The 15,510-nt window shown below is 46.3% G+C and overlaps 3 protein-coding genes across 7 annotated transcripts; 2 read left to right on the top strand and 1 right to left on the bottom strand.

Annotated features, from left to right (window-relative positions):
• The first annotated feature begins 721 nt into the window (after nt 1-721).
• LOC148887569 (serine protease HTRA1B-like) lies at nt 722-7,528 on the top strand. Of its 2 annotated transcripts, none has more exons than XM_089015200.1 (10): nt 722-1,188; nt 3,459-3,558; nt 3,628-3,742; nt 3,808-3,897; nt 4,826-5,020; nt 5,106-5,138; nt 5,674-5,788; nt 5,932-5,989; nt 6,270-6,365; nt 6,982-7,528. In XM_089015200.1, exons 1-10 carry the CDS (start codon nt 741-743, stop codon nt 7,148-7,150), a joined length of 1,419 nt encoding a protein of 472 aa, XP_088871326.1. In that variant the 5' UTR covers nt 722-740; the 3' UTR covers nt 7,151-7,528. The 2 variants fall into 2 exon arrangements, with proteins under 2 accessions (XP_088871326.1, XP_088871325.1); XM_089015199.1 differs by having other exon boundaries at nt 3,456-3,558.
• Nucleotides 7,529-7,994: 466 nt separating this feature from the next.
• lg15h10orf88 (linkage group 15 C10orf88 homolog) lies at nt 7,995-11,638 on the bottom strand. 3 transcript variants are annotated; one of them, XM_089015201.1, is made up of 8 exons: nt 11,481-11,638; nt 11,011-11,211; nt 10,647-10,856; nt 10,508-10,568; nt 10,174-10,380; nt 9,941-10,030; nt 9,521-9,720; nt 7,995-8,353 (listed from the first exon to the last, which is right to left on the bottom strand). In XM_089015201.1, the coding sequence occupies exons 1-8, from the start codon at nt 11,561-11,563 to the stop codon at nt 8,164-8,166; spliced, it is 1,242 nt and encodes a 413-aa protein (XP_088871327.1). In that variant the 5' UTR covers nt 11,564-11,638; the 3' UTR covers nt 7,995-8,163. The 3 variants fall into 3 exon arrangements, with proteins under 3 accessions (XP_088871327.1, XP_088871329.1, XP_088871328.1); XM_089015203.1 differs by having other exon boundaries at nt 11,011-11,170; XM_089015202.1 differs by lacking the exon at nt 7,995-8,353 and adding an exon at nt 8,362-9,448.
• Nucleotides 11,639-11,689: 51 nt separating this feature from the next.
• asb3 (ankyrin repeat and SOCS box containing 3) lies at nt 11,690-15,329 on the top strand. 2 transcript variants are annotated; one of them, XM_089015197.1, is made up of 11 exons: nt 11,690-11,929; nt 12,136-12,355; nt 12,470-12,637; nt 12,725-12,837; nt 12,913-13,045; nt 13,595-13,772; nt 13,839-14,045; nt 14,135-14,245; nt 14,350-14,541; nt 14,655-14,788; nt 14,874-15,326. In XM_089015197.1, the coding sequence occupies exons 1-11, from the start codon at nt 11,903-11,905 to the stop codon at nt 15,017-15,019; spliced, it is 1,629 nt and encodes a 542-aa protein (XP_088871323.1). In that variant the 5' UTR covers nt 11,690-11,902; the 3' UTR covers nt 15,020-15,326. The 2 variants fall into 2 exon arrangements, with proteins under 2 accessions (XP_088871323.1, XP_088871322.1); XM_089015196.1 differs by having other exon boundaries at nt 12,470-12,837; nt 14,874-15,329.
• Nucleotides 15,330-15,510: the final 181 nt, after the last annotated feature.

Raw genomic sequence — 15,510 nt, 5'->3', positions numbered from 1 at the left:
CCACATGCGCCAGCATTCACTCAACCTGGAATAACTCAAATAGCTAGAAAGTTAGCTAGCTGGCTAATAGCCAGTGAGATAGATAATAGATAGCCAGTTAGAAAGCCAGGTAGCTCATTGCTAGCTAGCTAATTGATAGCTAGCATATTGATTTATATAGTGCTTTAACAACAGCTGAAGCTGGAACAAAGCATGGACAACTATCATATACAGAAAATAAAGCAGTCACAAAGATAGTAGACTAAAAATGTCAACTGGAATTTCTGTGGGGTCGATTCGGGAGGCCCGACCGGGTCTTGATCTCATGACCTCTGCACTGTGACGCAGATGTGGTATCGCTAACATGGTAGCTTAACTCATTCACTGCCAGACGATGTGCAAAAATGTGTCTAGTCCAGTGCCACTTGAATTCCAAGACCCACATAATATTTGGTTTTAGGACGACATAAACATTCAAAAAAACGGAATAATTTGTGAATATATTTTTTTAAAGCCATTAAAGTTATGAAGGTGGGGCAGGGGGCATACTGTGCGTAATAATACATATTTAAGGGGTGTCTACAAACGTGAAAATGGGGGTTCTACGATATAGAAGAAGAGCAAATGGGGGTATAGGCCGTGGCTCCTCCCCCAGGGGGGACATCACAAGTGCCAGCCAATCAGCTGGCGTATTCAGGCGGCGCTTTTAAAAGCGCAACCAAGGGAGTCGAACTTCACTTGTCCTCTCCCGACTCACGACGATGATCTCGCTGCTGCTCTTGTGCGCTCTGCTCGCTCCCGCCGACGCCTCGTCGATCTCCAAGCGCGCCGCCGTCGGTTGCCCGCAAACGTGCGACCCGTCTCGGTGCGCGCCACCCCCATCACCCGCCGAATGCCCTGCCGGGGTGGCCCCGGATGCGTGCGACTGCTGCCGGGCGTGTGCGGCCGACGAGGGCGAACCGTGCGGTGGAGAGGCGCGCCGCTGCGGGGATGGTCTGACTTGCGCGACGAGCGACGGCTTGGCACCCACGAGCACGCTGAGACGACGGGCCGCGAAGGGCGTGTGCGCGTGCGCCAGCTCGGAGCCCGCCTGCGGCAGTGACGGGGTCACCTACGCCAACGTCTGCCGGCTCCGACGCGAGAGCGCCCGCGCGCTCCAGACCGGGCGGCCGCCCGTCATCCCCATCCAGAGAGGCGCGTGCGGTCATGGTAAGTTGCAGAGGGCGTCGAAGCGGGTGTACACTGGGTGACTTCATTAATGTGTATAGGACGATATACGGGTGTAGTTTGGGGCGTCAATATGGGTGTGCGTTGGTTGCCCAATGCTATATCAATTGCCTTATGAAACATTCAAAAATATATACGTTATTTATTGCATGTTTCTGGCTAATGAATTCAATTTAACTCATTCACTGCAAGACGACGTGCAAAAATGTGTCCACTCAGTGCCAGGGTTTTTGTCATTGTCACATGGATTCCAAGACCCACAAAATATTGGGTTTTAGGACTACATAAACATTCAATATAGCATACGAAATTTTGACTCTATTGTTTCATCAGAAAAATCAGTTAATTCCTAAATGATATGGGTTTGGAGTTATATGAGCTTGAAATGTGGGTGGCTGTCCAAAATACAATGCAATACATACATATTGGTTTATATGGCGCTTTTTAGAATATAGCTGAAGCTGGAATAAAGCGCTAACATGGACAAAAGGGAAATGCTGACCCCTTGTGGATAGAAAAAAACATTGCCAGAGCCCATGGCCAGCGCTTTATCGGCACCCAAGCATGAAAAAATGCTTTTGGGAATGGCGCTCCATGTCATATTTTCAACTCCTGGTTAAATTTGTGAATGGCCGTGAATGAGTTAATGACATTTTGCCAGTAAGTCGCGACCTAAATTGAAAAAACTTTATTCGCTTTCAAAACAGAGACAAAGCAGCGCTTTTTGTGGGGGATGATAGCCAAACTTGTCTAAAAACTTGCAAATTCAAGAAACAAAAACTGCTGAGTTGTGCGTCTGCGTGCTTTTTGTGCTCAGACCAAACTTGTCATTCCACCTGGAATGTTCCACATTCTGGGAAGGATTGTTACCACGGCAACATCATGTTGTCTCCTCACAAGCCAAGAGTGAGTCAAGCCAGCGGTTGTCAAATTGGGTTCACCGAGGCTTCGTAAACGGCGGTTAGCAGTACCCCCTAAACCATTTAGGGTACATTATAGTGACAAAAGACCAATAAAATGAAAGTAATAGTAATAATAAATTCTTTTATGAGCGCTGACCCAAATAAATCGCGTGATGTAACTTTCGGCCTCCCTGCTTGAGGAAATCATCTCATTCCAAAGTTCCATTTTAGCAATGGACTGTCAGCGGTTATTTTGTGGGACACGTCGGACAGAACTTTGGAGCCCCCCTGAAGAGGTCTGGAACGCATTTGGTGCTCTGACTCATCGCTGGAGGCCGACCGGGTTGACGTCTTGAATGTGGGTCAGACGTTATTTAACCCAGATTGAAGCGGCTCAAAATATTTTGCTTTCCGGTTTTCTGCGCAAACAAGCTGGGATACGCTGCCAGTTTCCCAGTCGAGGCTCGTTCGCCTCCGGCTTGGATCAGATAACGGAATGACATTGTTGATCATCTGTCGTCAGATTGGCCCTCCTGACGTTAAACGTATATTGAACCATTCACGCAATCCATGTCTTCAGTTGACCTCATTTTAGCACGTTCTTGCGTTTACGTGTCTTAGCACGCCGCTAGGCAGCCGATTCCTCACATTTACGCTTTACATCGAATCGCGAAGTACAGACAACCGCGATTACAACACATCCAGTGCAGTAAAAAAATCATTCACTGCCTGATGATGTGCAAAAATGTGTCACTGCAGTGCCAGGGTTTTTGTCATTGTCATTCAAATTCCAAGACCCACATAATATTGACTTTTAGGACGACATAAACATTCAATGCAGCATAAGAAACATTAGACACTCTTCTTTCATCAGAAAAAAAAGTTAGTTAGTTCCTAACTGATATGGGTCTGGAGTTTCATGCAGCATAAGAAACATTAGACACTCTTCTTTCATCAGAAAAGTTAATTCCTAACTGATATGGGTCTAGAGTTATATGAGCTTGAAATGGGGGCATATGTACAAAATACAATACATACATTGGTTTATATATAGCGCTTTAACAACAGCTGAAGCTATAACGAAACGCTAAGATGGACAAAAGGAAAATGCTACCCCCTCGTGGAAGTGAAAAAAACATTGCCAGATGGTCTGACCACCGCTGTTTCGGCGCGGGAGTGACACGGCAAGCTGGCCACGCCTCCATGGGGGGTGGAGCCTAAAATTAATGATTCGCATTTTCACTGTGGTTGAAAATAATAGCAAAAAAGATTCAAGTCTGTTGATGTGGAAGTGCTCTTCAAGGCCACCTAGTGGTCACTGGATCCTTGACTTTCTTTCTACTGCAGCAGGTCAGAAGAACCCCGACAGTCTTCGCCTCAAATACAACTTCATCGCCGACGTGGTGGAAAAAATCGCTCCGGCCGTCGTCCACATCGAACTTTATCGCAAGTACGCAAGTCGAGGGCCGGGGGGGGTCGATTTCCAATGCGTTGCAATGATTGACCTTTCTGACCCCAGGATGGTTTATTCCAAACGGGAAGTGGCAGTCGCCAGCGGTTCGGGATTCGTCGTGTCGGAGGACGGACTCATCGTTACCAACGCCCATGTGGTGGCCAATAAGCATCGAGTGAAGGTCGGCGATTAGCCCGCAGAAGGCGCGCGGCGACAAAAACGTGACGTTTGTTGTCATGCACGCAGGTGGAGCTGAAAAGCGGCTCCACGTTTGACGCCAAAATCTTGGACGTCGACGAGAAGGCCGACATCGCGCTCATCAAAATCAACGTCAACGTGAGTCGTGACTAAATCGACAAAGTCAATCTCCGATGTCGTTGATGTGAAATCAAAAATGGCACACAAAAATGACAGTTAACTCATTCACTGCCAGACCATGTGTAAAAATGTGTCCGCTCCAGTGCCAGGGTTTTTGTCATTGTCACTCAAATTCACTCAAAATACAGGTCACATCCGACTTACGACTAAACGGTCGTAAGTCAAAATGGTCGTAAGTCAAAATCCATTCGAAATGTTGAATAGAGACCCAGAGACTAAATGACACGCAAACTCCGCCCCCTCTGGTGCCATCACACGGTCGATTGCTGTGCGAGTGTGAGATGCTGGCTGGCTGGCCAAAATTGTCGTACACGTTGCTGGCTAGCGCGTTGCGGTGCCAGGCGTAGAATTAAATTTTTTGAAAATAGGGTCTGGAGGTCGTGGTCGTAAGTCGAGCTGGTTTTAAGTCGGATGTTACCTGTATTGTTATATTTTAGCAAATTTTATTTGATATTATATTGGTCAAACGGTGATTTGTATCTGGAAATTTTCAAGTTGAGTCCAATTTATTTCAAGAAATTTTCATTTTGGGCAACGTTGCAGCCTAATTCCTGTTGTCACCATCAGAGTCTTCACATATTTATTTATTTTTCATTTATTAAGTACGGGTGGTCGTAAGTTGAGCTGGTCGTAAGGGGGATGTTCCCTGTACAATGCAAAACATACATATTGGTTTGTATAGCGCTTTAACAGTAGCTGAAACTGTAACAAAGCGCTAACATGGAGAAAAGGGAAATGTGGTAAAAAAAAAACATTGCCAGAGGCCACGGCCAGCGCTTTATCGACACCCAAGTATGCAAAAACAAAACGCAAGCAAATTCGGGAATGGCGCTCTACGTCATATTTTCAATTAAGACGTGCACGACGGCCGTGTTTTGCGTTACAGAGCAAGATGCCGGTTCTGCTGCTGGGCCGTTCAGCGGAGTTGCGCCCCGGCGAGTTTGTGGTCGCCATCGGAAGTCCCTTCTCGCTACAGAACACCGTCACCACCGGCATCGTTAGCACCACGCAACGACAAGGCAAGGAGCTAGGCCTGCGCAACTCCGACATGGGCTACATTCAGACCGACGCCATTATCAACGTGAGACAAGCGGCCATAAATGTAACCCCGCCCCCAAATATTTTACTCCATTTTGACGGAGGCTTTTGTTTCTGTCGCCCTGCAGTACGGCAACTCGGGAGGGCCACTTGTCAATCTGGTGAGTCAAACAGTCATTCAATTTTAAGCACTTTCAGAACCCTCTTTGTCGCATGAAGCAGTTCTAGATGTTCTTTCATAGAGGAAAAAAAAAGACGCTGCATTATGGCAGTTTTTTGTTAGCGCAAAACATCAGCCAGAAAAGCCTACAAGAACAACTGAACTTTCTGGGACGTTAATTTGGAATTGATGTTTTGATATCGAGATTCACACTCCCTCCCAAATATAACCTATCATAAAAATTACCATTAGCCGCAGAAGTGGAGTGGAAAAGTTCGAGATGAAAAAGGAGAGAATCAAAGCATCCTTTTCACCAGTGGATCAGGGACGTCACGGTGAAAATGTGCACGTCTACTACAAGCTAAATGTTGATAGCAACCACGCTTTCAAAAGAAACTATCGCACATATCCTGTCCCACATACTGTAAATCCGCTTCAATTCCAAGCGGCGACACATATGTATCATCAATGGATTTGTCAAGTTTCTCAAAAATGTTTTCAAAATTTACAATGGAGTTCATCGCTCACGGTTGCAGGACGGCGAGGTGATCGGCATCAACACCCTTAAGGTCACGGCGGGAATCTCCTTTGCCATCCCGTCAGATAAAATCCGAGAGTTCCTGGCTGAGTCACATGACCGCCAAGCCAAAGGTACTCACATACAAAATGCATGCATATTTTATTTTCAACGCGTCTTTATTGTGTTTTTAATCCATTTTGATGATGAGGAACTATTTGTAATGCGGTGGGTGTGTCTGATTTCTTTTTTTTTCCCGCGTTTTTGTTTGTTCAAGGGAGGAACAGCGGCAAGAAGAAGTACATTGGCATCAGGATGATGAGCCTCACGCCAACGTGAGTAGTCCACACGCAAACACACACAAATACACACTCTGATGCCATTGACGTGGGCGCAAATGCCGCAAAATGATTTGTAGTTTGACTTTTCCTGCTAGTCTGTGATTACGAGGCGCGTAATGACAGAGGGGTAAAAATGTAAAACAAAAGTTTTCAGGATGAGCAATGAAAATGATGTTCTCAGCTGTCAATCAAGGCCTTTACAATAATATTTTCCCGTAAAAATCTCCCACAATAAATCAAAATAATCGTCCCTATTTTTTTTTCTTCTTGTCAGTCTAGCCAAGGAGCTGAAGGAAAGACAGGCAGACTTCCCGGATGTCACCTCGGGGGCCTACGTCATCGAAGTCCTCAGCCGGACCCCTGCTGAGGCGTGAGTGTACAAAAACAATCTTTCAGCATTGGCATTGGATTAGCCTTTATTAGTCTCGCAGTGGAAAAACATTTTACAGAAAGTAAGAGGAAAGGAAAGGAAGAAGTAGAAAAAACAAAATACAGGAGCTGCTGTAAAGGCAGCTACTCTCGCGATGCCATTTTGAAGTCAAAACAACAACAAAAACTAGAAAATGAAATAATATGACAACAAAAAGACAGTATTTAAATCATAAATACTTTCTGCACCCTCTTTGATGTTCCTCCCAAATCAAAAACAGTGCTGGCATACTTGTCCTGCCGAAAAGGCGCAACGGCTCAGCACAGCCTCCTCCTTGATTAATGTTTTAATCATAATAATAATAATAATACACTTAATTTCTAAGCGCCTTTCAAAACTCTCAAGGTCACTTTACAGTCACAAGATCAGTTTATCTGTGGGTGAGCAGTGACAGCCACACGCGCCAGCGTTCTAAATAGCGTATAGATAGCCAGATAGCCAACAGCTAGCAGCTAGCCAGCTAAGGTTTTGTCTTGTTTGAATCATGTAGTCAGATTGTTTTTTTTGTCGTTTTTGATTTTGACCTATTTGTTTTTGCGCCGTATTCCCGAGCTAGCGCCGGCCTGCGGGAGAGCGACGTGATCATCAGCATCAACGGCGAGCGCGTGGCGTCGGCGGGCGACGTGAGTGCCGCCATCAGGCGTGACGACACACTGAGGCTAGTGGTGAGGCGTGGCAACGAGGACATCATCGTCTCCGTCGTACCCGACGACGTCGACCCGTGATGCGTTAGCGGCTAGCCGCCGCCACCACCAACCGCACTTCCGCCGGCCGCCTGTGGGCGAACACCTGCTGAGTTTAAAGGTGTTATGGACGGATGGACCAATGGGTCACATGTGCACCTCAAAGACACACGTGCAACCGGTTGCTACTTGTGTGTCCGTCAAGTGGTTGCTTGGGTAGTCTACTTGTTTTGGGGACTTGTTTTGAAGTTGTTTTTGTTCGTATGACCATTTTTCAGGAAGAAAATGCAATTATTTTTAACAGAATTGTTGTTGTTGTTGTGCATCTTGTCTTGAATTTGTTATTGTTTTTGTTTCTCTCATACCTTTGAGTGGATTTTTTCAAAGCCACGTCGATTAAAAACAATGCTCAAAATAGAACGCGATTATTTGTCACCTTTGCAAGTGGTGCCGCCCTTGTGGCGCGGAGGACGCATTGCGCCCTTCTGTGTTGCTAGCATCAGAAATGGACAAACAATAACAAGCGAGTTTATTTTGTTGTAAATGTGCTTTGAAGAAATTCAAATAAACGACAAGATGCCCAGTGAGTCCAACTAAAGCCACAGAACTATTCGGTACCGAGAGGCCTGGCCAAACCGACGTGTCGAATCTGCAATGTCTGACGTCCAATTAATTAATTGGTGTCATCGTCAGGTCATGTGACTTTGCGGAAATGATTTGTGATGGTAAGTAAACAACTGCAAAATACTTTGTTACTGTCGTTCAAATTTATCATTCTTCTCCACATTTAGTGTTTAAAAAGGAAAAACTGACATGTTTCTTATAAATGAAATGTATTATTATTAGCATGCTTCGTGATTTATGATGCCATTTACCACATGGTTAGTTCCATGTCAGTGTTATCTCCATGATCCATCCAAGTGTGTTCATTTCACGTATGTTTCGTAGCCTCCTTGGCTTCATTAAAAAGTATCTGATCAATTCAGGTAGTGCTTGATGTATTTCAGTTTTGTGTTAGTTAACTGAGTGCACTTTTTGCACTGCCTGTCTTTTTGCTATTTAGATTTGAGGACTTTAGCCTCGGACGGATTGGCGGGCGGCGAGGCTGTATGCGAAGCTTGCTGGAGTGCGGCGAAAAGCACTTTGTCCAGTTTTTGCTCCAGAGCGTCCATTCGGCGGTCCACATGCTCCTTTAGACGCCGCTCCATTTCCTCCAGGCGAGACTCCATGGAGGCCTCCAAAGTTCTGATGGACAATAAGCAACAACCGAGTGTGATGTAAGTATACTTTGATGTTTTTTTTTTCTTTTAAACATTCATATGGTGTTTTTATGATTTTTTTTATGGTATACTTTTACGTATATGGCTGCCAACCAGTAATGCAAAGCTAACAATGTTTTGAGAAACATTTGGGCAGTCCACTTGCTGACTTGGAAGAACATTGTTGGACATTGTCTGGTTTTCTGTCTTTGAGGGCAAACTAAAAATAAAACGTCAGCAAGATTGGCAGCGTTGACATTCGCAAAAACTTTGTCACTCAGTGACCGCCACCAAACCTTTTTGGAGAGCCCACAACTGATCTGGTTCCAGTTGTGGGACATTTGATGATGTAGAACAAAACTTCACCCTTGGAAAAAAAAAACTGAACCAGAACTTGAAGCAGATGTCAGAGTTGATGTGCCTCCAAAATGTTTTCAACTTGTGCAACACATCATCCAGCACAAAAGGCGGAAAAATACAAGTCCAAACAGATGTTTTAAAGGATGAGCTCAGAACTTAAAACACCAATGCGCACACCCACACTAGAAAATTATGTTTAATCATATACTGGAAAAAAATGAACATCAAAAATAGTTGCATAAGTTGACGACAAAAGTAGGTCAGAACAACGTTTTTGTTGTCTGCAAATAAAAATTCACAACTGACATCTATCCTTGACACTAAAATCATAACAAAGGACTACTTTGTGTCACTATAGAGCACCGTAATTCACTTTAACGTAGTTCCATGGCCCCAAGATGCCAAAAAAATGATAAAAAAAATAATAGATTGGTCGCCAAATGAGGTTAACGCATTGATGACAAAAACACAAATAGAAAATTAAGACTCACGCTTGATTGTTTTTTTTTTTGTTTGTTTTTTTAAGCGCACAATTCAATTGTGGAGTCCGCTGTGCTTGAGCTTCTCCCCCCGTCCACCCGAATGGCGTCAGGCTCAGCCGACTCGGTCGGTGACAAAGGTCACTTTGTGGTAGCCCCAAGAAGGCACAACGAGATCTTTCATCCGTCGCCATGGCACCCACCAGCAAAAATTCAGTTGCTGTCTATGCTGGATGACTTTGCTTAAAAGCGCCATAACACCAAGGACTGGTTGGCGATTAATCACATAGCATAACAAGTATAACAAAACTTACTGCGTGTTGTTTGAGTCCACTTTGAGTGGTGCTAGCTGAGAGCAGAGCTCGCGCAGCGAGTTGTCAGGCGAAATGGCGCCCGTTTCGTCGTACAGGCAGCCCGACAGGAAGTGGCGAATCATCTGGGAAAGCCGCCCGTTCAGCAGCGAAGGTCCATTTGGTGTTGCTTGAGCAGTGGGTCTGACAGGGTCTATTGGATGCTGTCATAAAAGAATGTTTTCATGTGATGATGGTTTTAAAAATCAGTCACCCAAAGCTAGCCATATTTAGCAAAAGAAATCAAGTGATATTTTGTATGACACAGTGATCAATGATTGAATGTGATGAGGAAAAATGTCGTCAATGAAATGTAATATTTGTGTGAAAAAAAATGGACGTATCCATGCCACGCGTGCTCCATACATGTGCGGCGTGGCGTACCTCGAGGGGGGTGGCATGTGCGGTCCCGACACTTGGCGGGGGGGCTAAGAGGCCTCCACCCATGAGGAAGGGCAGGAAGCTGCTGTGATTCTGGTGGGGACAAGTTATCATGAGCACAACCTTGTATATATGATAGTGCCTCCGCCATATTGCATGTGGAAGGTCTGCCTGATAAAACAGGCCATTTGAAACAAGTAACCACGAACTGACCGACTTTGTGTGTGTGTACGTACCTTCTGCTGGAGGCGCAGCGTGTCCATGAGGTTTTGGGCCCCTGGTGACAGGGTCCCGCCCATCTTGTCCACCAGACTCTGGACCTGGTGCAGGTCAATGGTGCCCAAACCTGCACCGCCGTCTTGTTGCGAGGTGTGGTGCGTCGGCCGCAGCACCACCACCACGCCGCGCAGCAACACGCTGCTTCGCCCCCCCAGAGAAAGCAGCTGAGAAGGCGAATGAGATGGAAATAAGAAATATTGCTACAGTGTAGTGAACATTTATATTACAATGTAATCTTTGTATGGTGCAACTCTATCCCAACTAGGAAATATGCAAGTTTGCTTCAATCACCTTCACATCACATGATGAAGTCGCATCATCCAGCTTCAGTTGCTTCCTGTAGAAAGGTCCTCTGCCCACAGAAACAAAACAAAAAAAGATAACACCTATTTCTCAACATTTCTGCCATGACAGACGACTTATTATTGACCTCTTGCCGTGCTGCTGCACATCGTCCTGCTTGTGGCCCCGTACAGTGCCACAGTATTCCCCCGTGGGCAGGTACACCTCCATGATCCGCGCCTCGCTGATTAGCGTCAGGCGGCTGATAGCGGCCAACCCGGCCGGGCCACATCTCAGCGTCATGACGCAGGGTTCCCCGTTGTCGCCATCTCCTCGCTCCAACAGGACGCCATCACCCCTGAGAGGTACAATGAAATATATCATCTTGACATCATCGCAAACATATTTCCTTCTACAATTTGTCAATTGGTTTCATGCTGCTCCTTATTAGCCATGATAACAAGGAATCAAACGACATACGAGGGTCGTAAACGATGGCAACAGCGTCCTACCCAAGCGTCCACCTCAGCTTGTGTTCTTCTTCTTCTTCACAGGTGTCGTCATCCGGCGCCATGTCTTCGACCGTCAGCACCACGTCGGCCAGGCTTCGGCCTCCGCTTTGACACCGCCACGCCGTTCCCACCTTCACGTCCACTGTGAGGCCAGATGCCACTTGGGGGAGAGACGACGACATCATCATAATCCTCACCTGCCTTAATAATAATAATAATAATAATAATAATAATAAAACATTTCATTTATAAGCACCTATCAAAACTGACTTTTTTTTCAAACATTGCATGCTCTCTCGATTTATTTACGACAATGTTCTTTCAAAATTAACCAATGGGTCCACTCAGAGTGGTCGTCGACATGTCCATGTCAGGACACATAAAGACAAACAGTGTATCTAACGATAAACTGAACCATCAGTAGGTCCCATGCAGATGAGGGCGAATAGTGTTAAAAGGCGTATTCCTACCCGCCATGTCTAACGCCTGCAGCAGTTAGTAAGGCCGATGTGTCCTCTTCAGCCTTCGCATGTCTTCCGGCCCGTTCCACCATCAACCAGCACCGTTACAGTAGCATATTCGTGAAAAATGCATCAAATCAAAGGCTTTCCTCAGAGGTTCCTGGTCTTCCCCGGAACGAGTCACGATGTACTTCCGGTTATGGTCTGCTGACGCAATAAAACAGCGACCGTCATGGAAACCCATCTGCTCCCCTCGCTGCGTTCTTATTTATTAAATCGTTGTTGCAGAGCGTTTTAAAATATTTTATACGTAATCGAGTCGAACTGTTATGTATCGTTGCTTGGTCACTAGACGACCATGTGAAAAAAAAGAATAAAAAGTGACTTGATTTAAGGAGTTCGAGTCAAAACAAAACAGACTGAGGTCGCCTATGGCTTGTTTTGAGGAGTCCACTTCTGTAAGTCATTTTTAAACCCCCCCCCCCCTCCCCATTTTATTTGCCTTCAACAAGTGTTGTTTTTTCGTAGTGTGTGTAAAAAAAGATTAAGTCGGTTTCGAGCAAGCAACAGTTTATTGAATACCTAGTTCTAGCAGTCGGGTCTAACATCCGGTCAGGCGCTTTCAGTGTAAAAATCATCACAGCTATGACTACATCTGTTCTAGCGTTACCCAGGAATGGACTTCAGCGAGTGCTACGCAGACACTGTGTCCACCGTAGCCGCCGCCGCCTCCCTGGGCAACTTGAGGCGTCTGAGGTCCCTGATTCGACGGGGCCGCTCCGTCGACGTTGCGGACAACCGAGGTTGGATGGCCATCCACGAGGCGGCCGCCGCCGGCAGGGTGAGATGCCTTCGGGTGATCCTCTCTGCAGCCGCCAGGACAGGTAAGCACAACTGCGTCCTTGCGATTGAGAGCTTCAAAGTTAAGAAAAGAATGTTTTGAGTCAGACAGTCGTCCTTCTATTGTATTGGAATGGGCTGGTTGTCCCCATGTGCAGCCGGTTCGACGGGCTTCCGGGCGTATGTCAACTCGGCTACCCACGAGGGCGAATCGGCCTGCTTCCTAGCAGCGAGAAACGGCCACCTGGCGACCGTTCGCCTTCTCCTCAAAGCCAAAGCCAACATCGACCAGCTCACCAACGATGAATCGTGTCCTCTCTACGCAGGTAAAACTATATGTGTTAGTCAAGGGGGCGTGTCTGTGTGTGCATGTGTCGCATCCACGTCCACAACTAACAAGTTTTCTCTGGCAGCGGTCTGCAACGGCCACAAAGATGTGGTGGAGCTCCTTGTGGCCAAAGGCGCCAAGTTGGACCGATCACACACGGCCTCCTGCTGGACGAGCCTTCATCTTGCCGTCTATAAGGTCATTCACGCGCATGCGTTTACTTCTTCGCGCAAGCGCACACCTTTCAATCTTCGCCTTGTGTGGTGCCTGAAGGATCACCAGGACATCGTGCGATTACTGGCGGAGTCGGCCAACCTGGAGGCGCTTGACGACTATGAGGTGACGCCACTCTTCCTGGCGGCGCAGCACGGACGGCGGGAATGTCTGGAGATCCTCGTCCGCGCCGGTAAGCTACTGGTCCATGTCGGAAGAGTACCATACCTGCCGACTACTCCGGTTTTGCTGTAATGAGTACGGTTTTCATGATCCCATTCCAGGTTATGGTTAATGAAAAGTACGGTTTCCAATAATAATAATAATAATAAATCAAAAATGGTCAAAATAGTAAATACTCAACGTTCATTCAAAACATGAGATCGCTAAGGATCATATCTAAATTTAGAACAGGCGATCGGCACATTGTTAGCTTGTTAGCTTCCTTTAGATCAATTGCGCATGCGCGTGCTTGGAATCGAGAGTCAAGAGTTAGCATCATTTTGATCATTGTCATAATAATAATCATAATAATACATTTCATTTATAGCGCATTTCAAAACTCTCAAGGTCACTTTACAGTCACAGGATAAGTTTTTTTCTGTGGGTGAGCAGCGGCAGCCACACGCGCCAGCATTCACTCAACCTGGGAGTACCTGAAAAAGATAGAAAACGAGCTAGCTAGCTAATAGATAGTGGATGGTTTTTTTAGCCTGTTGCTTTAGATTTTTTTTCCGTTCAGGCGCCAACGTCAACGCACAGGCGATGGACCTGGCCTCGCCGCTCAAGCTAGCTTCTCAGGAGGGTCACCAGTCTTGCGTGGACTTCCTGTTAGAGCACGGCGCAGATCCTAACCTGGTGTGCGGCCGCGAATGGTCGCAGTTGCCCATCCACGCCGCCGCACAGTTCGGCCATCTCGGGTAACTGGCTATATTGTCGGCCATGTTGTGTTTGTGACTAAATGTCGCGCGTTTTTGCGCGAACAGTATCCTGCGGCGACTGATAAGTGTCACGGAACGGGCGTGCGACAGTGACGTGGGCATGGTGAGTCCGCTCTACCTGGCCATTGAAGGCCGCCAAGTGCCCAGCATGGAGTTGCTGCTCGCCGAAGGTTTCAGCCCGGACGCCCAAGACTGCTGCATCCTCCTGGATATTCACTCGCCGCTCTCCTTCGCCTTAGAGTGCGGAGGCAGGCAAGAATCAATTTAGGAGTTGAATTGGTTCAATAACCTTGCCTTTAAAGGACAACACAATCCATTTTTTTTGGGGGGGGGGCCTGCAGGCAGTTGGCTAAGCTGCTCCTGGCGGCAGGAGCGATGCTAAGCAAAGACGAGTGGAGTCTGGTGTTGGGCCAGCATGACTCGGATATGCTCAAGCTCGTCCTGGAACATAGGTGAGCACCATCCCAAGCCTCCCGCTTCTTCTTACTCAAAAGTACAGCAGCCTTGACAAACAATGTCCTACGTGCATGAACAAAGCCCGCTTGCTGATTTGCAGGTGGCTTTATCCCCCGCGATTTTTGAGCGAAGACACAGCGGCGGACGGCCATTCAAGGAAGACGGCGTTGAGGCCGCCGGAGTTTGCCGACATGTTGCTAATGGTGGAGGAGCAGCTGGAGTTTGCCGGGAACTGGCTGCCGCCGCTCCTGAAGGCCGGATTGGAACCTAAGTTGTTGCTGCGCTCAAAATTGTGCGTCTTTCTCGCCTGCTGTTTGGTTTGCTTTTCACTTCTACTTACTATCTCCCACAGCCTCAAAAATAGTATTTTTTTTCAGGACAGCCTTTTTTTCTTTGTGTTTACAGACTGGAGGTGGCCAGTAGCGAGATGGTCAATTTCCTGCTGCGGTTTGTCAACTGGTCAGTGATGCCGCCATCTTTGAAAGCCATCCTTAGCCGAAGACAAGCACAGGAGACGTGGCAACCACTCCCACAATTTGGTAGCAACACTGCTATTTGTTTTCCATACATGAAGACTTTTTCAAACGTAAGCGCATTTTTAATGCGTCTTCCTCCTCTGTGCAGACTTGGTCCCCGACTTGTCGCATCTGTGCCGGCTGCGGATCAGGATTTTAATGGGACCCGATGTGGTGATGAGAACAGACGTCCTGGGCAGGCTCCCCGTACCGCCATGCCTCCACAACTTCCTGCAGTTTGACGACATCGCGTAGGAAATACTTCAACATCTTGTGGTGATGCATCTTGGTTCTATAACTGACATTTTTGTTTATAGCAGCTACATTCGAATTGGAAGAAAGTTGGTTGTTGTTGTAAATAACATTCCAATCACAGATGATACTGTGAGGCTTAAACCGTGAAAATAATTTCCAAGTATGTCATTGTGTGTTACAAATGTATGTTGTTTTCATATTTGTTACAAATGTGTATTGTTTTTATATTTGATGCTTGTAAAATAAAGCGTTGCTTCTGGAGAAAACATTTTTCAATTATTTGAAACCTGAATTGTTTTGATCCAAAACATAGGCCAAACAAGTGACAGTGATTTTTAAAATGGTGTAATTTATGGTTATTGCACATAGGAAAAGACTTGTTTGTCCTTCTTTGGGATGTAATTACTACTTTTAAATTAGTTGTTCAAGTTCATTGCAACATGTTTAGACTTTTCTTATGTCCATTCATGATAGAAATTATTGAGACAACT

The sequence above is a fragment of the Hippocampus bargibanti genome, linkage group LG15, assembly GCF_051943395.1.
Source record: "Hippocampus bargibanti isolate YZ-2025 linkage group LG15, ASM5194339v1, whole genome shotgun sequence".
Lineage (NCBI taxonomy): Eukaryota > Metazoa > Chordata > Actinopteri > Syngnathiformes > Syngnathidae > Hippocampus > Hippocampus bargibanti.
Note: the sequence above shows the minus strand (reverse complement) of the source record. Positions and strands in the feature narration are given on the sequence as shown.